This window comes from Gnatocerus cornutus, chromosome 5, assembly GCF_029298725.1.
Source record: "Gnatocerus cornutus isolate USDA-ARS CGAHR chromosome 5, icGnaCorn1.1, whole genome shotgun sequence".
Taxonomy (NCBI): Eukaryota; Metazoa; Arthropoda; class Insecta; order Coleoptera; family Tenebrionidae; genus Gnatocerus; species Gnatocerus cornutus.
In genome coordinates, this window is record NC_142237.1 from 14,756,794 (window position 1) to 14,782,037 (window position 25,244).

Genomic DNA, 25,244 nt, shown 5'->3' on the forward strand with positions numbered 1-25,244 from the left:
CAATAACATCTAATTTGATTACAAAAGTTACTGTGAATATTAAATTATCATCATTGTTCCAAACCTCTTCACTCATTGGAGAGCGAAGTTGGAACTAATCTGACAGATTATATCAGAACGGCGTCTCCATTTTTAACAATACATAAAAATTACAGTAACTGACAGAACATTATTATGATTTAGGAAAGTACTCAAATTAGTTACAGTTACTACAAGAATCTATCTGATATTTTCAAACAAACCGTTAACGATGCTTTATTAACGGATCATGCGACCTGCATCTGCTGTAATAATTGTACGAAAATGCCCATCGTAAAATTAATTTATTTTACTGGTATAACATTTTATGTTTATTATAATTGCAGGTAATTCAAAGCAGGATTGAGACGCCACGAGATCGGAATGTGGAAGTATGAAGTTTCAATTTTCAAAGAAAATTAATCCAGATTTTCCAACAGGAAGTTTCAAAATTTGGTGTCGCTGTGTCGATGAACCCCAAATATTTATTTTTTATTCTACCAGATGTTATCCCTCAATTGATTTATTGCTATCACAGCTCGTTCAATATTCAATTTAACGACAGACTAATTAAGTTACTATTTAATTAAAATTTACACTTAAATAAACCAGTAGTTTGGTGTTTAATATCAAATTGATCAAATAAATAAACAAAATTTGGCCATAAATTTTAGATTGGATTTGACGTAAGGTGTGCGCTTTTGGTTTGTTTATAATTGGTAGTAATTTTATACCAAGGCTATATCGGTCCAATTTGGCCCAGTTACTTGACACAGATTCGCCTTTGTGTAAACAATTCTGATTAATAACGTGCAAATATTTTTTACAATTCGCTGAAAAAATTTTTGGTTGCCACCCATAGACTGTATTTCCCGAAACAAATCTGGACCTCATTAGTATTTCCTGAAAAAAACCATTACAGTGGATTTTTGGCGCATTTACTAAAAAGATTAAATCGGAATGTCATTTGAGTGACACAAAGCGGTCTTTTAAGAGTCAAACAGGTGAAATAAATTATAAAAAGAAAGTGTTATCTTCATTATCAAAAGCTGTTTTAATAAAAAGGAAGATTAATGTCATTTGCCACAGCTTTAAGAAAGTAAGAAAGTATAATCTTTTATTTTATTATTTCTTAGTTTAATAATAAGTGTGAGTCTAACAAGCACAAAATAATGAGTCAGAGAGATTAGAAACGAAAATAGAAAGTTTCAGCAATCGCTTTTAAATTATTTGTTTTAATAAATGCGGCAGTGTGTCAAGATGATGTCATTTGTAACTAGAAGTAGTTTGCGGAAATAATAAAAAATGCTCATGTTTCAAAATAGCAAAATTTTAAAATTACAGATCCAGAAGCATTAAAACTGATAAATTTATGTAGGATTTTGGATTAAAATTAGTTATATGACTCAAATAGACTTTACCTGAGACTGTCGCCAGATTTCTTGACGTCAGGGGACGAAGTATGTGCATTAAAAGCTAATTTGGACTGAAGTATGAGACAAATTTTTCTACAATGTCTGACGGAGTTTATTAATGTTTTTAGAGTTCATTGCTATTCTTGGATTACTTAAGATTTTTGGATTTTTTTTTTATTTAGTCTTCTTTGGAGGATTCTTCTTGAGATTCATCAATTCTTTATATTATCCTTTGAGGATAATTTTTGGGAGATTCCTTTAGAGAATTGTTTAGGATTCAAAGACGATTTTTCGTTATAACCGATTTCTCATATTCTTTGAGAATTTTTTTGAGAGATTTCTATGGAAAAATGTAATCTCAAATTTGATGTTTTTGATCCTTGATGAAAAGTAGTTAAGCTCCCAAAAATGAGAAAGCAAGCAGAAAATATTATAAACGAGAAGATGTAAAGAACAATAACATTCTGTTTGAAACTGTTCAATGCAAAGACATAAAACTCATTGTGCAGTCTACAGTAGGCAAAAAAATTATAAAGTGGAGGCGTTATGTACCCCACTTCCAAGTTTTTAACCTAAATTAGCTCTGAAACATGTGTCGTCGTCTCAGCTTGATTCCCACATGATTTATATTTTATTTGCTTATAATAGATATCAATAACATCGAGCCAATAAATAACTCATTAAACTCTTCGATCTCTACTTGTAGTCCAGTAGCCAAGTTCTTGCAATGCATGACATAATTGCCCCTGACGAAGCTCTTCTCTTGTATCTCTTCATTTGCATCCCGGACACATCGAAACTCGTTTAAAACAGTAAATTTCGTATTATTTCTTTTTTCTGGACCTTTATACAGTATGGTGTTCAAACCAAGAGAATAGGTTGGACAACTGACGTAAAATATTGTGGGGAAGAGCAGTGACCCCTCCTTAGCGAAACAGTGGTCGTCTCCGGCGAAACCACACTGCAACATACTGGCTGGAAACTCAGTCGAAAGCATACATACAGTTTGACAGAAAGCGTATTGAACACGCAGTATATTCTTCGTCAACAACCGGCGTGGTTTAATCATATTTCAGCACCGGTCGCTGCTGGTAATAGTTTAATTAATGATCTCGTTGCAATGCATTAAATTCGATTTTGACGCGGAAAACGAGTTATATTGTAATTGAACAGATTTATGGTCGTTTGAACAATTAGTGGTGTGCAATGTTTTTGATTTTCATCGGTGTCACTGTTCTTGTAAGCCTAAGCAGCGCAGAGGTTGATGGTAAGTTTTATTGAAAAATTTCACTCTAAACAATCTGGTTAAAAGGAAGTGCACTTTTGGTTTCTTTTTCCTGTACCTACCTTTTAACAAAATGAAGATAAATTATTTTATTAGTCGATAACTATCTTAAAAAATTCAGTTGGTATGTAATTATTACGTAATGATATGTTGCAAATAGCTGCAAATTTACATGATATAAATCGCTTACCGACACACTGTTTTTGTAAGTGGAGGTTCAGCTTTTTCCGATGTCATAATTCAATACTTATTTATTTGACTACACTATAAAAATTTAAAAACCTTGCTTTCTATGTACTTCTGTACGCAAAAAACTTGTATTCTGCAGTAAAAATACAGCGGTAATTAGAAAACCAACTCATTATTTCTTGTTAAAACCGCTTAGGTAAGACTTCAATTTATGAGGATTTAATTTATTCACTTTGACAGACTCAAGAACAAAATCGTTCCATAAATAGAAACATGTAAAAATTTTGATGAAATATAAGCTTTCATTAATTACTTCGAGGCACTATCAAAGCAGATATTAATTAATTAACTGATTAATTTCGCAGTTGAATAAACTAATTACATAATTATCGTTAATTAAACACATACTTCATGTACGAGCATTCATTCTTCTGAAAATATTAATTTTGCTTTCAAAATTTATATTAATAAAAGCTGGATGAACGACGTCTATTTTTGCTTCCTAATATTTAATTTAAAGATAAAACTAATACGCACATAGAAATTATCATTCATGGAGATAAATTCAGTGTACACAATAAAATTAGAATAAAAGCTAAACTAACCGCCAATAATTTATTTTTCTTTTGTCAATGTAAATTAGTATCAAGGATCTTCAATCAGTTTACACTTCGATTTTAAAGGATTATTATTGATCTGAAGACGTTAAACAAAGTGATATTCTTAAACAAAAGGGTGCTGAAAATAGCGAATTTCATGGTAATGGTACAAGGTTCAGTTTGTGGTTCTATTCTGAGTTTGCATACAGTCATTAACGCTGTTTAATTTTTTAATTTGTTGTATTTAGGCTAAATTTCAGTTTACCAATTTTTGTGTACTTCAACTAGTTTAACTCAACTCTATTGAAATTAATTAAATCGATTTATTTTAAAGTAACGCATCCCATTTAATTAAAGAGTATTTTAGACTTGCATGGATTAAATCGGTTTACCCTGTTTTAGTTTTAGTACCTTCTCAGTTTTCATTTAGTAGAACCATTGTGTTTAGACCCAATTTAGTCTGAGATGAGCCTAATGCGATTTGGTCTAAATAGTCTTAAGCCTTAGTTCAGTTACATTTTTTCTGTCTAAACAAAGTCTTTGGTTCCGCTAGACCTGGTTCACACAGTTTAATTTTTTCACACATTTTCGATTTTTTTTTATTTACCTAGAACGACTGGGATTTTACTTAAACTTTATTTATTCCATGTTAATCCTGTTGACTACAACTTAGTCTGGATTAATTACTCTAGTATAAAACAGTTTTGGACTAGTTCATTTGTTCACTAAATTTAATTAAAGCAATTTAGTTCAATTTAAATTTAATTTACCAATTATGCATTTCAATTCTAGTTCATTTTATTCCAATATAATTTGTTAAAATTAAAAAAAAAACATTTTTAATTAGTCTGATTTAGTCAATTTTGGTCCTGCCACTTAATAGACTAATTTCAATTATTAAATAATTATGTTTTGTTAACTTTAGTGTCACAACTTTGAAATTTGGAGAAGTTACTATTTTTAAGTCTTATATTAACCCTACCAAGTTGCAAAATTGTAGAGCAAAAAACCCAAATTTTTCGAAATTTTTATTTTGAAGACGAATAAAATTTCCAACATCCTTCCATAAAATTCGAAATTTTGGTAATTTTGATGCTGTAGCTATGAAATTTAAAGAAGTTTCTATCTTTGAGTTGTGTATTAACTCTACCAAATTGCAAATGGCGCAAAGATTTTGAAGACGAAGACAACCATTCCTAAAATTCATAATTTTGGTAATTTTAATGCTACAACTATGGAGTGGGAAAAAGATACAATTTTGAGTCGTGTATTAATCTACCAAATTGCAAAATTGTAAATCAAAAGACACAAATTCTAGAAATTTTGGTTTAAATTAGTCACACAATATTGGTTTAAATATTTGTTTCGTTTAACTTCTTAAAAGTTAAATAACCCTCTTAATTCTAATTCAGTTTTTTCTAATTTAACTGTTTTAGTCCGATTTAGTTGAGTTAAGTCCATTTTATAGATTTCTGCAAAATGAGCTTAATTTTAATAAATACGTGGTTAAAGAAATTCGAAATTTGAAATCTGTTGGTATCTCTGGCTATTTCAAAGACGACAGACTACCAACCCATTTCCTGCTTCGAAAAAATTTTCTTTAAAAAATTGTACCATCTCTAAATTTAACTTTGTTAATTAAGCTACGTTTTCGTCATCTTCTTAGTTCTTTCGAAACCGAGCTCATCCCGTTATTTCCAAACTGTAAAAAGTCTCATATTTAAAATCGGGAAGTCTGCATTAAATTAATTGTTGATAATGATGTGAAGTTTTTAATTTGCGTCATTTAAATCATTTAAAATGACCGTGGGTGTTTTTTCAAATAGAATACCTGAAGAATTTCCTGCTTAATTTGAAAAAAAGTATCGGTAAGCTACTTAAAAAAAATAATTACGTAATTAAAAATTCACACACTGGTTATCAAGATGTACAACTTAAGCTGAGACAGTTAACAGTTTCTCAGCATTCCCGAAATTGTAAAGCACGTAATAATTTAATTATTTTAACAATAGACTAAATAAAATTACTGAACCATGATTGTACCTGGCCACGGAAGGCCACTGATGAATGAGATTGTTATACAAAACCTACCACGACTGCTAATAACTGTATCCAACATTGCTAACGGGAGAACATGGAAAAAAGGACCATTATCTAATGTGTATTATCCGTTATAATGAAAGCTGATAAGCGTTACATATTTCTCCAATCGTCTCAACAGGAAAACAGTAGCTCTAGTTAATTGATTGTCACTTTTGTCCCTGAGTGGAATGTCATCGTCACACCAACTGATTGAAGTAACCTTAATGACACACGTTCCAAAATCAACACTATAACGGACTAAAAGACGTAGAAACAATTAGTGCAAACTCCTAACCAGGTTACCTTCATTTTTGTCACAAAAAAATGAACCAAGACGAATTCATTCGTTCAACAACATCATTTTTACCGACAAAATCAAATTAATTTTTTACAGGCATCAAAAACTTGGCTGGTGAACCGGATTATAGAGAGGTACGACTACACTGGGAAGTCGATGATGGCGATGATTCACAATCTGAATTTCAAATCAGATATTGCGAACTTCAAACATGGGGCTCGCAGAGATGCAGGACACAGTTAGTTACTGAAGATGATGAGAATGAAGTGGAGGATCATGTCAAGAGCTATACAGCAAATGTGAAAGGGCTGAGAATGGCCACCACTTATTCGTTCGAGATTAAGAGGGACAAAGAACAAGGGGAGAGACAAGATAGGGCGGATGGAGATGATAAAAATCAAAATATTATCGTCATTCCCACAAAAGGATGTGAGTATTTGTTCGTAATCAAATGCAATCCGTTACGAATGTTGGAAGAAGTCAACCAAAAAATCACAAGAAAAGAATCCCGTTAACGGGATATATGCACATAAATTTCAAGTGTCTTTATTGTTAAATGGCTTCCGATTCTGAGAAAACTCTCACTCATTTTCTGGGAATGTAAATAATTATGCAAATAACTGATTTTGCAATGTTGTCGGACACGAAATGTAAAAATCGCAATATAATTTTAATTAATTGATTAAATTTACTCAAGCAAAACTTATCCAGTTTCAAGATTTTCAATTTTAGAATGAACGAAAATTTTCCGTTTGGCAGATTTAAGTCTAAACAATGTAATTTGAACAGTTTCTGCGTGCTTATAGCTCTTTAAAGTCCAACATAAAGCGTTTTTTTTTGATTTTGTAATCGAACCGGCATTTCCTGAGTGTAGGTACTCGTACATTAAATTTGATAACACATTTTATATTAATCCCGTGAAGAGACTTTGACTAATACTATCTCTACGTAACAATTAATTTGCCAAATTACAATTTTATAGAACATTTTTGACCGAATTCTATACAATTCCTTAGTTTGGTAATTTTGAAGTTAACAGCAAAATTTTAAGGAGTTACTAAGAAGAATCTTGAACATGGTTTTTGAAAGACACAAAATTAAAAAATTTACATTTTCCAAAGTTATATTAATTCCTAAGTTTTAAACCGTGAACGAGTAAAATTTGGTCGAATTGTTACTTACTACATGTTTATTAATTTTGCCATTTTACACAATATAAGAACAAAAGAATTTTTTAAAATACAGGGTGTCCCAGAACTCGCGCCCCAGCAAGCAAGGGAATGTGCCTACAGCAATACAGATGGTAAATTTCAAAACAAAAATTGACTAAGTTTAACAGTATTCGAGAACTGATAAAAAGTTAACAACCAATCCCCAAAGCTTATTAAGTGGAGTAAATGGTCATCCCAATTTCCTAGGCAACGAGAGTCTAATGTTTAACTGACCAATGGATGATAGTACAAGGTGTTTATAAATGTTTCTAGCATCAAATATGGCTCTGAAATTCCTGCCGTGCACTATTTTGCCGCTTTGTTTTCATGGTGAATATAACTATTTTTAAAAATATTTATAATGTAACTTACATTCATGACGTTTCAGTTACAGTTTTGTGTCCAAGTTTTTAATTTTCAGGTTTTAAACCACAACTAGAACTGTTTATTTCTTAAAATTTACTTTGCTCTATGTTTGAGGTTAACTGCAAATGTCAGTTGAAAAATCGAAACCCGCATTCGTAATGAGCGGCAATTTTTTTTGACATTTCATAGCCACCCTTGATGCTAGAAACATTTATAAACACCTTGTATGTGTCCATAGTTACCAATTTTTAAATTCTGTTCAGCTTTGGGATTGGCTACTGTATATAAAATAACCAAAAGAAAATAAACTTGAACCAAATTATTTCTCCTTACAAATTCTACACCAAAATAAAATTGGAAAATTTGGAGTTTTTGGTCTGTTGATCATACGGTTTCGATAAGTAGATCAATAAAAAACTTCCTCAAAAAATTAGTGTTAATAAACTCTACTTAGCTCGACCAACTTTCACTTGATATGAACAATTGCGCTGTGTCAACGGCATAAAAGATTTATTGTTAGGACGTGCGGTCAAAATTTAGTTCAAAATGCCGTTTTTATTTATTACCTACTTTATTTAAATGTTTTTATATTTGACGTCGGCAAAAAAATAAAGCTCACACAATTAAATAACTCATTCTATTTCTAGTCCTAGATTCTCAGATGCTGAATGTCTAAAATTTTATTTCATTCACCAAAATTTTACGTTTTAAATTCTCCAATAAATCAATTCTTGTGCAAAAAATAAATTTGAAATTAAATTTAAATTCAAAACACTAATGTACGTTTTCACCGTCATCAATTTTAGTAGTTATTATATTAAATCCCCCGAGCAAAAATAAATTAGAAGACATTCCAACTTTTAAAAAATGTCACTTATTTCAATATAATGGATAATTTGGCTTTCACCGCAGAAAGAACATAAATTCAAAGTGTTTTCCAGGAAATCTCATTTCCAGCAGTCAGTGACAAACTACTTCCCAGTCAAATTACATAAAATCCGCGCACTTGAGATAGCGGATCTTTCATGCTAAATAACAAGGGATGCACATGTTAGTTTTACCAAGAACATGGCAAGAACGAATGACATGCAGATTAATAACGGGCTTCGAACACAAGTCAGCGAGTATGTGACTAGCACTTTGTCAACACAAGAGAAAGATAGAGTAACATTTTAATGATAATTACGTAATCAAGTGTTATTATAATCTCCACGGATAAATCTCTCTCCAGCTCTAGGTCAGAATAATTGATTTTTTTTCTTATTGTTCCTTGATTGAGTGAACAGTTACTTTAAAGAGGATCAACCCATTAACTATTGAAACTATCTTGCCTCATTTATCTAAACTAAATAATTGAATGACATGAATTACAACAATTTCACACTATAATTATAGCGTTGTTGGAATAATTGATAGAGATAACCAAATGAGCCCTAGTTTAATTTTACGCTCTTAACCTCCTGTTGCGAATCATTTAACAATAAATTAATCAAGACCGTTAGAAATTAATGTTTTTTCCTCTAGTTTCCGCGAAAGCAACGCAGTGTCTTCCTGACGCGAGTGAAATCGAGGTATCAACAGGCCCTTATTTCGGCGGAAGAATCGCAGTGGAAGCTTCCGATGGTGAACGTTGCACTCTTGATGGCGAACCCGATAGTCCCAGAGACACGTACACGCTAAGAATCAACCACACCGAATGTGGTAGTCAAGTCAACGAAACAACCGTTGCGACATTCGTCATTGTTCAGGAAAATCTTCCTATTTTAACACACAGCACGAGGAGATTTTTGGTACTGTGCTCATACCAACCAGAAACGCTTACAGTTCGTGCTGGAATAAATCTACCAACGGGACATTCTGGTCGTGGCCAGGCGCACATGACTCCTTATGAAGAAGACAACAGTTTAGGGCGCAGAGGAAGAAATCTAAGAACTGGCAGACTGATACAAAAACCAGAAGCATTAGGTGAGTAATTTTTACCGCACTGACTTACTTATCATTTCAATTGTTACGAGAAAGTTTTCCTACATGGTCACACTCCAGTTGTTCTAAAATGAAAACGCGATGAGTCATAAATGTGTTAAACATTGTAATGAATTATTCTCAATAAATTATGTTCGATGCGAAAGTGGCGGAATGCGGGTTTCACTGGATGAGTAATAAACCAGTTCGATCGGTAATGTTGCTAATTGGGTAGGAAAGGAAGCCGCGAAATGCCCACGGTGCCATTATTGTTAACAATGCACTTCTTTTACAGTGAAAGAAGAATTGTCCACCGAGTCCCTGACGAAGATAAACGCAGTACCAGTCATTGTGATAGCGATGTTATCTATAGCCGGCGTGATAGGTATTATAGCAATAGCTCTTAAGATAACGAACAAAAAACTCCTGCAAGAGTTCGATGATGTTTCGATCGCTTCCGAAGTGTCCACAAGCAGTTGTAGCACAACGCCAGATATGGAAGCAGCTTGCCGGGATCTTCCGCAGCAGCAAGTCAAACATACATATATAGTATGATCACTTCACCGAATCATTACAATTAGTACCACATGTGATTGAACTATTTAATTTATTTTTTACTTTCGGGGTGTGTTAACAATTGCGTATTTGTCCCATATACTAGGTGGTCACAATGAAAAAGAACACCGTGTATAGTATGCAATTGCATATTTATTTCTTGTACGTGTAACAAAGTTTTATAAAGTACCAGCTGTGTTTTCTTAGCCTACTACATCTCAGTCCAACATGATGATCTTCTTTTCAAGGTGCAATTGCGGATTGGGAAACACAATACTCTTCATATTCTCGTTTAGTTCCTCTAGCGCCAATTGCGCTTGCAACCTCATTACGTCATCTTTATCATTGTTATACACTTCTTTGAGTGTCCGATAAATGGGAAGAATGTCTTCTTTGAGGAATGCGATCATTTCACTCTGCAAACCAACGAACAGCTGCCGGATAACTGTAATTGCAGCACGCCGTGCCTCTATGGCTTTATCCGTCGTAATGATGGCATGCACACAAACCAAAACCTGTGGATTAATGCAAATATGATAATTACAATTCTGAGCGGAGGAAAGTCGTACCTCGGTTATTATAGTCCCTAGCTTGTAATTCAACACTCTGCAGACTTCGCCTAAATTTGATAAGCTCGACGCTCGCATGAGATGGTCCTCGTCTTTAGTGCCAGATAAAAAGGTGTTGATTAAAAGAGACTTGTATTTTGGGGCCATTTCGCCTGGGGAAACGGGACAATTAGAAGAAAACAAAGAAACTAGTACACTTATAATTGAAGAACGGAAAAGGTGTAATTAAGTTAAGCTGTAAAAATGCAACAGATTCTCTACATCTCAAATACGAATTTTTTGTGTCTTTATTTTTAGTTTCATTAATACTCTCAATTTCTTTCCAGTGCTTCGGGCTTATCAAATTATTCTTAATGGGATACTTCAGACATTTAAAATTCAAGGAATTTTGTAGATTTTTGGATTTCTTCACATTCTTCTTCGTCTTCTTTATTTTTTAGGGTTTCATTTCCACTTGACGATTTTGACTTATCAATTTCCCAATATTTTAGTGCCTTTAAATCTTTCGCCAGAAAATAAAAACCTTAGAATCGGACCGATTTTAATAAATCGAAAGACCAGAATTTCTATTTCAAAAGTTCTATCTTTAAAGTTTCTAGGAGTTTCTGAGAGTTTTCGTGCAAGTTTGGATGAGTTTTACGAAATACAGTTAATTAGAAACATGACAACAAAATGCGAAATTTACAGTCATAATGTGTTTGTCTAAAAAATTAAAAAGACTGTTAAACCAACGAATAAGCACGCCCCATAAAATCCACGCTTTGCTCATAATTAGCGACGGCGCTAAGTGCGTTAACGGTACCACTGAAAGTGAAGAAAATTTCACACGTCATGTGGTCAAAATCAATACAAATTGATCCTTCAACTTGTAAATAATGCAGTTATAATGTTCTAAATTGCCGGTTCTTAACCGACTTGACCACGAAGTTACCACGAGATTAATTGGTTCTTCACGATGGAAATTCTATATCTCTAGGTACAACGTGGCAGCACAATACCACAATATTTTACAATCAATTAATTGCTGAAGAAGACCTCTCCCATTGTAATAAATTGCAAACCTCCCACAAGCCACGCCATGCAAGATTGCCAATGTCAATAATTTATAATAAAATGCAGTGACGGTGCTAATTCCAAATACGTTGCGTTAACGGTATTCACAATAAAATGAATTTATATCCTGTAAAATTTCTGTCAGCGAGAATATAATGATGCAAACAGTTTGTTTAATTTACTCAACTCACCTAGCAGCTTCACGACGCGTACGAGAACCTCCCCGAGTTTCATCCTCGTTTCTTCAGCTCCCTTCTTCGAAAAATCCGCGTACTCTTCGCAGAGAATCTCCAGACTTGCGTCCGGGAACACGTCAGCGAGAGCCGCTAATCCTCGAACCGCATTCAAATAAATAAATGAGTCATCGTCTTTTAAGTGTAACTGGAAGAGAAATAAAGCAGTGATCGTTATTTCACGTTGTTCGTGCCTACCTGAAACAAATTAAGCAAATAGTTCTTTCTCTCCATAGCCTGTTTGTCTTTTTTCTCCACGAGTTTCGATAAAGTAAGTAGACCGTGTCCTCTCGTGGGAAGTAAAATATCGTACACATCTTCGAGTGCTTTATCAAATTCAGTTGTGCAAGTCTCGGGTTCGTTTTGTCGTTTTTCTTGGTTGAGCGCTGTCATGACTTTGGTGCAAAGAGTTCGCAATTCTGAGTCTTTCGTTTTAAAAGCGATGGTACTCAGAGGTTGCAAAAGAACTCGGTATTTCGGAAAGACCGCCTGTGGCGCGTTCGCGAGGAGATTATCTAAGATCATGACGATTATGAAAAGTAAATGAGAGTCGCTGGCGTCTGAAGACAGGACATTATTTACATAGCCGATAATGTCGTCCGGTTTGTGCTTAAGCGCAGACTGAACATCTTTATTTTCAGCCAATTGAGATAGCAATTTATGGATTGTTAAGAGTCGTTCAAGAACGGTACTTGTTGCATGATCTTCGTTACCTAATAATTCTTTACTGTTAGAAGACGTTATAAAATATTTTTCCTTTTGTATGACACACTGCAGCAAGTACCCAAACAAGATGATCTTTTGGTCGGTGTTGAACAGTTCATAAACGGTATTCATAACATCTGCAGTCGCGTTAATGACACAGTGGGGACTTTCCTTGATGACTATTCTCTCACCAATTTTTACAATAACGTCGCTTCTAAAAGCATGCACACCTTTAACGGGCAAACCGAACAAAAAGTTATTCAATAACTCGTGGATCTGCGCTGCAGTACAGTTTTGTAAAAATTTCACTAAAATCTCCTGGTTACTAGAACGAAACGGAGATTTCACACTAAGATGATACAAATAAAATAAGATGCTTAGAAAAGATCTGATCAGACTCATAGGTAAGCAAGCGGAATTAACCGAATTTTCCACGAAACATCCATGAAGTAAACGCACTGTTTGTTTTATATCGTCCGTTATATCATCATGATCACGAAATTTCCGGTCCTGGGCGAAATGTAATAAAGGATTCGTTATTCTCGCCATGAAAACCACCTTGCACAATTCGTTATCTTCGGAATATAAAGATTTCGTGCACGACACAACCAAACGCTCGAAAATCATCAATTCACGATTCGTTTTTGTCAGTTCTAAAAGACTTAACACTTGCGTGCAGATGTTTTGGAAATCAGGGAGGGTCCGACAACTTGTTACGATTTTTGTTAAGATGTCTAAGATTTTCCATGATTTTGTTGTGTCATCGTCGGAGCCGTCGAGAAGCGCGAAGGCGATGTTTTGTACGCCTTTTTTGGACCGCATGGTCTTTGTGAGTTTGTTAGAAATGGCTTTTTTGAACCAAAGAGGAGCGTTTGATTGAAATAAGACCATAGTTTCTTTGATGAACATTGATGGGTGGATTGTAGCGCTCATGTCTTCTAGAACGTCTTTGAAGAGTGTTTGATCGTGGAGCAACTTTGAATATGTTTCTTCAGTCATTACAAAAGTCGAGTCATTTTTTTTGGTCGGTTTTTTCAAGGTACAGAACCCTATCTGGTACACTGCAACTAACATGGCTTGAAGATGCTCAGGTAGTATCAACATTCTTAAATTCTGGTGTTTTATACACCGGTGTAAACCCAGAGTTGTACATTTTAGTAAACTGTAACCATACAGAATGTCCTCAGAGTTTGATTTAATCGCCACACGATGAGGTAAGTTCGGTTGCAAGTTCTTTAGAATCCCATGTATTATCAAACTCCCTAAGGCAGGTTTCACACTTTTCGTTTCTTGGACACTCAAAACCTCCGTTTCTGCTTTTGAGAGTTCGTCATTGAGCAACTCCAAAATGTAAAAGTTCAAACAAATGTATTTCCATTCGTATGTTTCTAACTCTTCAGTTATTGCAACTTTTTTTACAATTTCGTTATGCGAACACATAAGGGCACACGAGGCGTCCTCGTAGTTCTTTCGGAATGTTTCCTCCAAGTTGTCATTGGAGTCTGCAAACAAGTGAAACTCGCTTTAAAAATACAATAAGAGTGGAATAGAAAGGAATACGCATTTCAGACTTAATTGGCCCAATCTTCAGATTTTGTTGCTTCGAGTTTAATTTATCGCTTTAAAGTAGCAAATTTAGACAATTTATTAGAGAATTCTTTTGCAACTTTATCCTAAAAAAGTTTAGAAAATTCTGGAAAATCCTAGAAAATTTCAATAGATCCTAAAGCATCCTAAAAATCTCTGAAAAGGTCTAAAATCTTAGAAAATCATGAAATAAAAAACGGGTTATGCAACCAACAAAACAAGTTTGCTGCTATAAAATATTAATATTATATAGGTAATTTGTCACTTTTTAGTAATCACCGTCTACTCTAAACATCTAATTACATTTTCAATTTCATGAGCATATTTTGAACATTAAATTTAGTAATTCCAGCATTTTTTTTTAACAATTTGCTTGAAGTGTACACAACCAACAATACACACACAAAAATATTGAAAATAAACCCAATTTAATTATTTTTTATGAAATGGTTTATTGTTATATTTTTTTTTATTATAAAGCGCACCCTTTTATCAAGTCATTAATGTTTTATTGCCTCTAGAAGGGAATGCAACAAATGTCGAAACTTTGAGGTTATATAGGTTATGTTTCACCTAAAAAAAAACAGATTTACCTGACAAATTTGCGTTCAAATCAGTTAATAATTTCACCAACAAACACTTATTTGTATCTGCTGCCATTTTTTAGATTTAGTTCAATAGAAAAACTAATTTTATCATGTATCAATGAAGACACATAAAAAGATATGTTACCGCCAAAGGAGCGGGCCACAGACTACCCATTCTCGTTTACTCCCAAACTCTTTGTCCTGTTGTCGGGTTATATAATAATGGAAATTATCTGAATTACAGCATTATAAATTTATTACAAACGAAAGACTTAGCAATTAAAACTGAAAAAAACGTTTTAATACACTGTTACATTATAACTTAATTATAATAGATCACCCAAAACAGAGTTAATTTTTTAATGTGCAGTTCCTCCTCGAAGCGCCAAGACTAAATGCAGAACAGATCCGCCTTGGACCTTATAGTCTTGAGCAGTCTTTTCATCATTCCTAAAAAAGAAATAATTACATTATCATTAAACCCTCGCATTTTTCCTCATTTAAAATGTTACAGTGCACCACTTTCCACATTAAAACGTAATAAGAGTAAATCATTTTACATTATTTTAAAGCCAAAACTTGTCCTTACATTTGCTTTCCTGAAAAAATTAGTCTCTGCTGTTGAGGAGGAATCCCTTCTTTCTCTTCCACTCTCTCTTTGATTCTTTCAACTTTATCTGTTGGTTCTATGTCGATTTCGATTTCCTTACCGGTGAGAGTCTAGAAATAATAACAAAAGTTGCGAAATTCCAAAACTACCTAACCTACAAATACTTACTTTAACCTTTATTAACATTGTGTGTGTTTAATTAATTAATTAATTCTAAGTAATTTAAAGTTAAGTTGAGAATGTGACTCAACAAAGTCTTATTGGTAATTAATTAATAATTTTATGTAAAATTTTGCAACTGTCACTCACAACAGCAAACCGCACACAGTTGACAGCATTGACAGTTTAGATCGGTATTGCAGGGAGCGAAAATACCCTATTTTTGAATTCTTTTTTATAATTTTCTTGTTGCAGAATTAAAAAAGGCGTAAGAAACATTTATCAGACATTTATTATAGTATTAAATAACAATCATAATATTCATTATAATATTCTACACTGTATTTATAAAATTAACTGCAAAAGAATGGGCTCTGGAAGACAAAACATTAAATTAAAAAATACACATTTAACAACAAATACAATAACTATTCAACTATTAGCTAAAAATACTGTTTTGTGGACAGGTATGAGAATGGATACAGTATACCTATTTAAAATCACCTACTAAAAGTACTATAAAATATATCTTTTTTCATAATATGAGCATTCATTTTTGAACATTAGCCTTTTTCGACTGTTTGGTGTAAATATTAGGCACAAACCAATAAAAAAAACGTAACCAATTTAACCATAACTGAATTTTTTTGATTATCACGGAAAACTAATTTACGAATTGTCTGGAAATAGATAATAAACATTCTATAGACTAAAATATACCAAAACTCGTTTTAAACATGCCAATACGACCATAAGTCCTTTGTTAGACGGAATGTTGCATTCTGGTACCTTCAATGAAGTCTCGATTTGTATTGTTGGTGGAGTTTGTACACACTATTTTTATCAAATCCCAAGAAAAATGTTTGAGCATTCAGTTTCCATACGTAACAGTCTATTCAAATTTATTCCAGTGTTTGAAAGACACGTAAAATTTCTTCGCTGCATTCTTCGAAGCAGAATAAAATAGATGATCTAACAGTTCTACTTGATGAGCATAAATATAATATCATATCATGGTTTTGTACGATAATAAAGAAGCTAACACATTCAAAGTGACATCAAGTACTTTCGTAGCTCTTCTGTTTTTTGAAACACATGGATAAAGCAGAAATCTTTTCAACGGAAATTCAAGCCGACAGGTAGAATAATATTTTTGAAGGAAAATTACAAGACGTTACATTAACTGTGTAATGGGTGGACTACTGTGTTGTAAAAACCATATAAACATTTTTTAGACTACGTTATATTTTGTAATTAAACTTCAAAAATACTAACATGAATGGTTTTGGTTTGAAGCTGGTAACAGGAGTGTCCAAGTCAACAAGAAACGTGGACATCATTTGTCTGTTGACTTGAAAATTTAGCGATATTAAGATAGTAAAGATAGTATACACAGATTTATCATAAAATACATATCTATTCTGAACATTCAGATAACACTGTGAAAACGGAACGGATTCGATAATATTTGGACAAGTCTAAAATTTAGCCATCAGCTAAACTGGGTGTCACCCAGCCATATTTGTCATGCGTCTTAACAAGAGACCTAAAGCTCTCCTCGGCCGTCCTTTTGTTAAACACTTTTTGACCTTTATTTTTCCTCTGAATCCGTCCCTGACCTTTAACAACACTGGCGGCAAATTGCATGATAACTGCTTCAACTGTATAAGCACTCGCCCATCCCCGTGGTGTTAATAATTCCATGCAAATCGCGCCACCCTCCATAACAAATCCCTTCTCTATTCTTGGAGAAATGACCCTCATAAAAGGGGGCGCAAAAGGAAAGTTTTCAGGGAAAATTAAATGGAGTAAAATATGACTTATTCCCAGCTCTTTCATATCATTTCCTAACTCACTTTCCGCGTCGAGTTTAAACACTTTCACATACCACTCGAACAAATTATCGTCTACTAATTCAACATTAAACACTGGGTCCGTTTTAGAGTTCTGAAGTCTTTGCAGATCGCGGAATTCCTTCATGAGTCTACGAGCTCGGACTGTTTTATGAGAAGGACAATCTTCCCCTTTTTTACTTTTACTCGGAAACACAGGACTACTTTGGGGGGCTGCTGGAGAAACAGAATCGCGACAGCCTCGTAAAAGACGACGAGCTGGAGATTCAGAACCTGAAGGACTCGGTTTACTGGGACCTTCACCGTCCTTGGGGGAAGATTTAAAAAGTTTGCGGAACATGGAAGTGACTTTCTCTCTCGAACGGCTGCTCATGCTGATGGCTGGAGAAACACCTCTTGAACAGACTACAGTTCGAACATACTAGCCTGAAATTACAAAAAAAGTACAGTTAGTACGATAACAAAGTATTTACCAGTTACAGGAACTACCATAGTTGAAAACAAGATAAGATCTGATCGTACATTCCCAGTGATATAAATGCTTACATGTAGTAATTGTTTTCAATTTACATATTGTAATTATAACAATGAGAGTAAAAATAGATCTTTGATTTAGAATAATGCAACTCAACGAATAAAACTTTCGTTAGATTTTTTATCGGCACGCAAAGCTCAACACAATTCATTGCAAAATGGTAGTTAACGCAGTTAGATCCCCAAGGTAAGACAAAAATTATAGAGCTTTAGCACGTCGTTTTTAGAAAAATAACATACAAACTACCCGAGTGGTGGGACAAACTTTAAAATTTTCTCAATATGTGGCAGTTATACAAATTTAGTGAAAATATGGTCGGTTATTAAATTTCTGTATCGTAGAACAACAGAATATTTATTAATAATAATAACAAGTTAGGAGTAAATAAAATCTTTAAAAACGAATTGGCGCCTCCACCAATTTTTAGGGGTCTACGAAAAAGATTGCATAAAAAGAAAAACAGCAATAAGAAGAAAATTGTACAAAGATAGTCTAAACTATACTAAAAGAACGACAAGTGAAGTAGAGAATATGAAAGTATGAAAATAAAACGACAAACCGAAAACAAAAAAAATAATTACAAAGTAGTAAACATTGCTACAGAAAAACAAGCATCAAATAGAATGAAATACGAAGCCAAATATGAAAGAATCGCCTGGAAAAAGGAGCCTCCCACGCCTGTCAGTCTCAAGAATACAAACTGGCTCCAAATTAACTACGTAAAAACCTAATAACAAATAAAGAATGAAATGTTTGTTCTCCGTTCGTAAAAACAAATTAGCTGCCTAAATTATCTGTAAGAAAATCGTCCGTAACAAACATAAACAAAGCATTGATTTTTTTTGCCCCCTCTATTTTTGAACACAATTTAATCTTTTGTAAAACCAACAATGGGAAAGGTCGAATATTAAAAAATGTGTCTATTCGGAGGATCGATTGCGCCCAGATTTTTGCTGGTGCCGCTGTAATTTAAAAATAGAAGACACGGTAACACGTAACTGCAATTATCGCTTCAAATTGTTAACAAAACCTGCTCTGAAAAAACACGATAATTGATCAAATTTACACGATTATTTTAATGGCCTCAAACGATGGTACTTTCAGAGCTGACTGTTTTATCGTGACAGCAACGAACTTTTCGTAGCGAATTTTTCTCCGTCGTAATGAAAAATTGCCTAGTCAATAAAACTGTTCTTCTGGGGTGGTTTTCACCAAGAAAAAAATAAAATTGGCCAAATTACAATCCGATTCGATTTCGCAATTGTAGCTCTGTTTGCTAATAATCGCCACATGTTTACATTCATCGGCTATTAATGTGATGGTTGATGTAAGCCAATAAAGCCGACTAGGACGAAAAAATTGTATTGGCCATAATTTCGTAATAAAATCTGATGACGTCTAAATAAGTTATAAATATTATGTCATAAAGACATGTTTATCTCTTATCAACATGTGTGAAAATTTGTTTAGGTTGTCTAAACATGTTTGTCAAGGTAAGGAATTTTAGCGAACTGTAAATTCACGTGCAAATGATTCCAATCGTTGGGGTTGTCGCGACCTTCGTCAAAGCAAAAGAAAGGTCATTTACAGACCCAGGGACAAAAGGAGTCGTTTTGGGGGTGAGGTAGTACATTTGATTTTTAAGTGAATACACAGGTAAAACAGAGTTTAATTTTAGAAATAGATACGTGACTATAGACATTATGACTCACACAATCATTAATCTTAACAGGAATGTATTAAAATTCGAGCAGTGCCAGAGCGCAGAATTTAATTTCAGGTGAAAAAAAAATTGCGTGCGAAAGCGTAGGAAATAAAATTTAATTTAGTTCGACACGTTGAAACTTCTAAGTGTTATTTAGGTGACTACATGACTTTCAAATTAAATCTCCATAGAAACTAAGCGTTCGGGAAAAACAGAGCTTACCATCACTGTCACCTTGAGGTAAATTAATAAAAATCAGTTTCTATTTTCGTTCGGTATTAAATCACAAAAGAAAATCTGCCATCAGGAACAAATATTGATTACATAGGATTATGTTTTAATTCGGCGACGGTAAGTCGGTCCCTTGTGGACGCACACGATCAACTAGCTAAAAATGATGTCGTTTGTAATTTGTTTGAAATGAACCAGCCACACCCCATCCATATTTATGTGAATTTCAAATTCAACATGTTTTTTTCTTTATTCTTACACGATTTATTGACCCCGATATACATGTATGGGGGCAGAATATCAGCGATAAATTTGTAGACACGTGTTTGGTATGGAAACGGAATAAATTGTAGATACAAAACAGAGCTTTAATGCCAACAAATGGTCCATTATAGCGCAAACTTAACCTTCGCGGAAGCTGCGATGGAAATATGCCAAAAAAGATGTATCCAAAAAGACCGGGATTCTCGGGAACACATAAATTACCTTAAACGCTGACAGATGGAAGATGGACGAGATTAATTGTGTTCTTCACTTCTCCCAATTTAAGAGCGCGCAAATTACAACGAAAGAAGTAAATCTTCGGCCGCAACTATTTTTTCATCGTAAAAATGACAAATAGTCTTTTAAAACCACCGAGACAACTGGCGCCCCCAACCATTATAAACCCCCAAATTTCTGCGCCGCATCTTCCCCCAAACTTTCATCTCGTTTCTCCCCCAATGATTTGAAACAACCCCAAGCCCAACAGCTCAGCAATCATTTTTGCAGCAACAAATGTTACTCAAACACGTTGTTTACTCACCCGAAATAGTGTTTTTCTCCATTGATAAAAATGAGATAAGATGTTGGTACGAGCTCTTGGTGACCCTTGATGATAAACTGGCAGCGATGATGCACAGGCCACTTGATTTGGCGCACTAAGCCGGATCGATGCCCGGCGCCTCACAAACAAGCGTCCAAGATGGCTAGGAAGACAATGTCACCAGCGATATTCGCTTGTTTGTCGTTCTTTTGACCATGTGTTGGCAATTACACTGAGTCAAAAGGGGGCTTTGTTCTCTTGATATTGCGAGATTCCATTTCTGATTTGGTCGAGAGAATATTCTATTGAATCGATGTGTTCAATGCCAAAATTTGACGTCATTGTGTGTGGTTAGGGATGAAATATGATCATTCTGTCAAATATAATTTATTCTTTGATATTTACAAGTTATCAAAATTACAGATATAAATCTGGAAACGTAGGATTGGAATGAAGTTTTCTCACGGACTTGGTGTAGCGCAATTAGAAGTTGTTTCATTATGTGAAGATATTTTTCTAGCCTTCACGTTAACTACACTCTAAATAAATCGCAATATCCATTAATATTGGACAAAATTGTTAGAAGATAAACACGAAAACACATAAAATAATTTAGTGAAATTACACGATCATAAAAAAACTAACTATAAGTGCAGAACAAACATCGTCACGGGTCTAATGTTTGAAGACAATTTTCCACGCAGGTTACATAAATACCTATTTTGTTAACTACACAAGATTCTAATCACACCACATCCAAGAAAAGTAGAATCAATGTAAAACTTTATAAAATGAAAACTTATAAAATTTAAAAAACCCAGGCAGGCAATGTGAAGAGTAATGACATTTAAATATTAAGGTACAAGCTTCGACTTACGTTCGCCTAAACATCGCCTACCCGACATTTAATTATTACACATTAAAACAAAATACTCATTTAGCGTGTTATTTTTCTGTATATTCACAATAAAATTCAGACCATATCTCTAAGAGCAGGTTAAGAGGGCAACTCAATTAAATCAAGGGGCGAAAACGGCTTTTCCCTTGAAAGTTAAATTAAACTGAGTAACTTGACCGGCCCTTAGTTATGATCAATTTTAAAACTATTCAACAAGCGTTTTAGGAAACGCAACGTTACAAAAACATTATAGTAGTTTATATTGTTATATAAATATAGATACATATAAAATAATCAAAAATAGCATAAATATTTGATGGTATTACACCCATCTTACGAAGACTAGTACTTAAATGTAATCACAGAAAAGCGGTGTTACTTGTAAATCAGTGATATGGAATTAAGGAAGAGGATTATTGCAAAGTTTCACAAAAATGTTTAAGAGCAGTCTGTAAAAATGTACACTTATTAAAAATGTAAATGTCATTGCTACTCGAATCTCTTCAAGTGGTTCTGACACATACAAAAATTTTACACTTATATCAATCTGTTACATTTATATAATATCTGTTTAAAATTTGTTTTGTACATTTTGAGTGCAACTATAAAGAATTTAAACTTCCACGACATCATACTCTTATTACAGAGTTCAGAAAAGTACAAAAAAGATGAGTGGAGCAAAAAAATTAATTAACGAGACGCAAAAAACGCGAATTTCAACTTTTTTATTGTATTTGACGATATTAATTTGCTCGGAAAATCGTCAAAGAACAAAAAATAACAAAAAGCACTGTGAAACTTGTTCAGAATTCACATCCGCCCAATGGCAAGAGTGGTACGATTAACACCGCTTCACGACTTGGTTGTTTATTGCTACTCTTTGTACCATTCATTGTTCTTCAGAATAACACAGAATTTATTTCTATTCAATAAATGCAAGGATACTAAAATGACGTAGAATGGCTTCGGCAGCGGACTGTTAAATAATAACCCACGGAATTTGTTATTCTGGCCTAGAAAGCAAGTATACGTCATAACGTATGCCTGTGAATTAGCATACTAACTTTATGCTTAGCATGTTTCCTAGAAAACTGTGAAGCTCGATTTTTAAAATCACCATTACATCTATTATCAGCACCTTTATAGCTACTCGCATCACCTACCGCTTGGTTCTGGCTGTGAATATCAGCGTTAATAACGTGCATAGTATTAGCTTTCCCTTTAACATCAATTTTACTATCACTACTACTTAGAATGTCGACGCGAGTCCCCTTTTCTGATTCATCTACACTATTGCTATTCGATTTTTTATCTACAATTTGCGGCTCTTCAACTTTGACTTCCTTGTTGTCATTACCATCCTCCTGAGTCCAAATAATAACTACTCAATCTCCTCTATGCGACCGAACTCGATGTGGTTCGGTATTTCCTTTATATATATAAACTTGCAACAAAATTAACACATCTACAGCCACTTGCACTGACCCGCAAATCCAAAACTGAATCGGAGCTGCCCGGAATAAGAAATATAAAGTTTTGAAAATATCACCACAAGTCCACATTATCACCATACTCAAACTAAAAACAAAAAATTAGTCTCTGCCTCAAAAAGGACCGAACTCTACCTCATTCCTTCAGTTGATTTGTTTTGGAAGTTTTTTACCAGTTGGGGGGTACCTAACATGGCTTCAGTGAAAACGGCTAAGAAGCCCATTATTTCGACAAAAACTATCCTGTCTATAAACACGTACATCAGAATTGATGTGAGAATTGTGAAGACTAGCATGCAGTCTATGTAAGATTGGAAGTCATTCCAGTTCCAGAAGTATTTTATATCGAAGTCTGAAAAAAATTGTATTACCGATTTGAACATGTTTAACGGGCGATTTATAACATGCTGATGTGTTCAGGAGGTTGAAGCCAGTTAATAATGAGCAGATGAAAATAATATAAATATAAATAAATATACGGTTTCCATAAATTCAGGACATTTTTACTACATTCATAATGATAGTTATACTTTCATATTATTTTATTCGGAAGACACTCTTTACCCTTAAGTTAAAGTTTTGTGGCCTTCTAAACCTTACATCTGTTGATTACTTTATTTGAAATTGTTAATCGACAGACATTCTGAAATTTAATTGGATAATTATTGCCAATGTCGCTTTACATCGTAAAAAACTATATTCCGCCAGATATTCAGTTGTACAAAAAGTACCATTTATAATAGACTTATATAATTTATAAATGAATAAATTCGTGAACCGGGCTCCTAATAAAAAGAAAAGCAAATAAATTACGGAATAAAAAAATACGCAAACCACTTTCAAAAGTGGAGGACAAAAACTTTCCTTTTCTTTCTTTAAATACACCTGTCAGCAGCAAATAAATTTAAACACTAAATTATTGTTTTTATTATTATAACTTGTCGTTCCGTGGCTAGACTTTTCATGATATGCTAGTGGCTTCGTCATACATAAAAAAAAAACAATGAATACATTCACATGAAATTTACAGAATGAATGGGATTGAATTACCAATGTGGATCTGAAGGAAACAATTACGTAATTTTTATTACCAAAAAGTTATTAATAGACTTTAAACAGAATATTAATTCTTATTAAACTATGAATGGAGCGATAAGGTAAATATCCAAATAGTGGGTCGTCGACTAATAGAGAGCTAATAGAACTACAATTTAGATAGCAGACTATTATTTACTTTTAGATTAGAATTTAACTTTATTGACCTTAAGCGTGATAAGAAGTATATTTAATGAAAGAAAAAAGAAAAGAAAGATCATGCTGACTAAAGCATTACCAATTGAGGCATTGGCAATGCTTTAAATGTTAGTAATAAAAGAAATAAAGCAGGGCGTGCAAGCAAATTACCACAAATATTGTGAGAAGAGCGGGGAGGCTTAGATTTTAACAATCTGACGACTTCACTGGATTTTGCTGTTAAAAATAAAAATTCATAAAATATTACAAAAGGCATTAAATAAAGAGAGGGGCAAAAATGTAAGGAAAAAAATTGGAAATATGTTCATAGTGTAATAACCAGCGCCAGAAATTGACACTAGCAAACCAATTAGCTCAGATTTATTTAAGTATTGATTGACTATTATTCTAAAAATAACGCCTAAATACCTGTAAAAATCCTCTGCCTCGCCTGCATCAATTGATTTCTATTTCTAACACGAACGCATAGATGAATCATTATAAACATTGTAATATTCATTATTATACTCTGAATCAAAAGGGGGTACTCAAAATGTTTACCAAACCTACAAAACAAAGTGAAAAATTGAAGCCAGTTGAGGAAAAATACTCACCAGAACATAATTCGCAAAGTGTTGGCCACTAAAAGGGCGAGACAAACCAGTAATGAGAACCCTTCAGCATCTTGTGTCTTTTTAATTTGTCTGTACTGGGGGATGTACGGGATAACACCCCCTATGATCATAGCACCTGCACTGACCCAACCCACCAGTCGCCCCACAGTAAGGGACAGTTCATCTGATATAACCCAATCCATTTTCCTAACTACTTAATTCAAGAAACACCTAACTACTTCGTGTTGCCCATTTCAATGTTACTTGTGTTCGCTCAACTGTCAAATGTCAACTAGACGTAAATGTCAAGTTTAATAGACTGTGGCGAAGGTTACGCGCCGGCGCATCTAATCCGGTTTTTTTTAAATATCCCGACTCTCATTTATTACTTTTATTT

General features: G+C 33.8%; 5 protein-coding genes across 8 annotated transcripts; 1 reads left to right on the forward strand and 4 right to left on the reverse strand.

Annotated features, from left to right (window-relative positions):
• The first annotated feature begins 2,541 nt into the window (after window positions 1-2,541).
• Window positions 2,542-10,169, forward strand: LOC148174964 (uncharacterized). The gene is made up of 4 exons (XM_088036141.1): window positions 2,542-2,700; window positions 5,983-6,315; window positions 8,988-9,428; window positions 9,721-10,169. The coding sequence occupies exons 1-4, from the start codon at window positions 2,640-2,642 to the stop codon at window positions 9,978-9,980; spliced, it is 1,095 nt and encodes a 364-aa protein (XP_087892267.1). The 5' UTR covers window positions 2,542-2,639; the 3' UTR covers window positions 9,981-10,169.
• Tango6 (transport and golgi organization 6) lies at window positions 10,116-14,880 on the reverse strand. Its single transcript, XM_088036140.1, has 5 exons — window positions 14,721-14,880; window positions 12,034-14,042; window positions 11,794-11,983; window positions 10,550-10,701; window positions 10,116-10,495 (listed from the first exon to the last, which is right to left on the reverse strand). The coding sequence occupies exons 1-5, from the start codon at window positions 14,785-14,787 to the stop codon at window positions 10,199-10,201; spliced, it is 2,715 nt and encodes a 904-aa protein (XP_087892266.1). The 5' UTR covers window positions 14,788-14,880; the 3' UTR covers window positions 10,116-10,198.
• A 63-nt stretch (window positions 14,881-14,943) lies between these two features.
• Nedd8 (Nedd8 ubiquitin like modifier) lies at window positions 14,944-15,676 on the reverse strand. The gene is made up of 3 exons (XM_088035948.1): window positions 15,493-15,676; window positions 15,304-15,434; window positions 14,944-15,164 (listed from the first exon to the last, which is right to left on the reverse strand). The coding sequence occupies exons 1-3, from the start codon at window positions 15,508-15,510 to the stop codon at window positions 15,074-15,076; spliced, it is 240 nt and encodes a 79-aa protein (XP_087892074.1). The 5' UTR covers window positions 15,511-15,676; the 3' UTR covers window positions 14,944-15,073.
• A 1,224-nt stretch (window positions 15,677-16,900) lies between these two features.
• On the reverse strand, window positions 16,901-20,704 carry LOC148174967 (ubiquitin-conjugating enzyme E2Q-like protein 1). 3 transcript variants are annotated; one of them, XM_088037887.1, is made up of 2 exons: window positions 20,613-20,704; window positions 16,901-17,762 (listed from the first exon to the last, which is right to left on the reverse strand). In XM_088037887.1, exon 2 carries the CDS (start codon window positions 17,707-17,709, stop codon window positions 16,969-16,971), a length of 741 nt encoding a protein of 246 aa, XP_087894013.1. In that variant the 5' UTR covers window positions 17,710-17,762; window positions 20,613-20,704; the 3' UTR covers window positions 16,901-16,968. The 3 variants fall into 3 exon arrangements, with proteins under 3 accessions (XP_087894013.1, XP_087894015.1, XP_087894016.1); XM_088037889.1 differs by lacking the exon at window positions 20,613-20,704 and adding an exon at window positions 20,294-20,447; XM_088037890.1 differs by lacking the exon at window positions 20,613-20,704 and adding an exon at window positions 19,799-19,949.
• Window positions 20,705-22,895: 2,191 nt separating this feature from the next.
• On the reverse strand, window positions 22,896-25,154 carry LOC148174968 (solute carrier family 66 member 2). Of its 2 annotated transcripts, XM_088037885.1 has the most exons (5): window positions 24,848-25,154; window positions 24,663-24,799; window positions 24,405-24,470; window positions 23,136-23,352; window positions 22,896-23,088 (listed from the first exon to the last, which is right to left on the reverse strand). In XM_088037885.1, the coding sequence occupies exons 1-5, from the start codon at window positions 25,048-25,050 to the stop codon at window positions 22,896-22,898; spliced, it is 816 nt and encodes a 271-aa protein (XP_087894011.1). In that variant the 5' UTR covers window positions 25,051-25,154. The 2 variants fall into 2 exon arrangements, with proteins under 2 accessions (XP_087894011.1, XP_087894012.1); XM_088037886.1 differs by lacking the exon at window positions 24,405-24,470 and having other exon boundaries at window positions 24,848-25,152.
• Window positions 25,155-25,244: the final 90 nt, after the last annotated feature.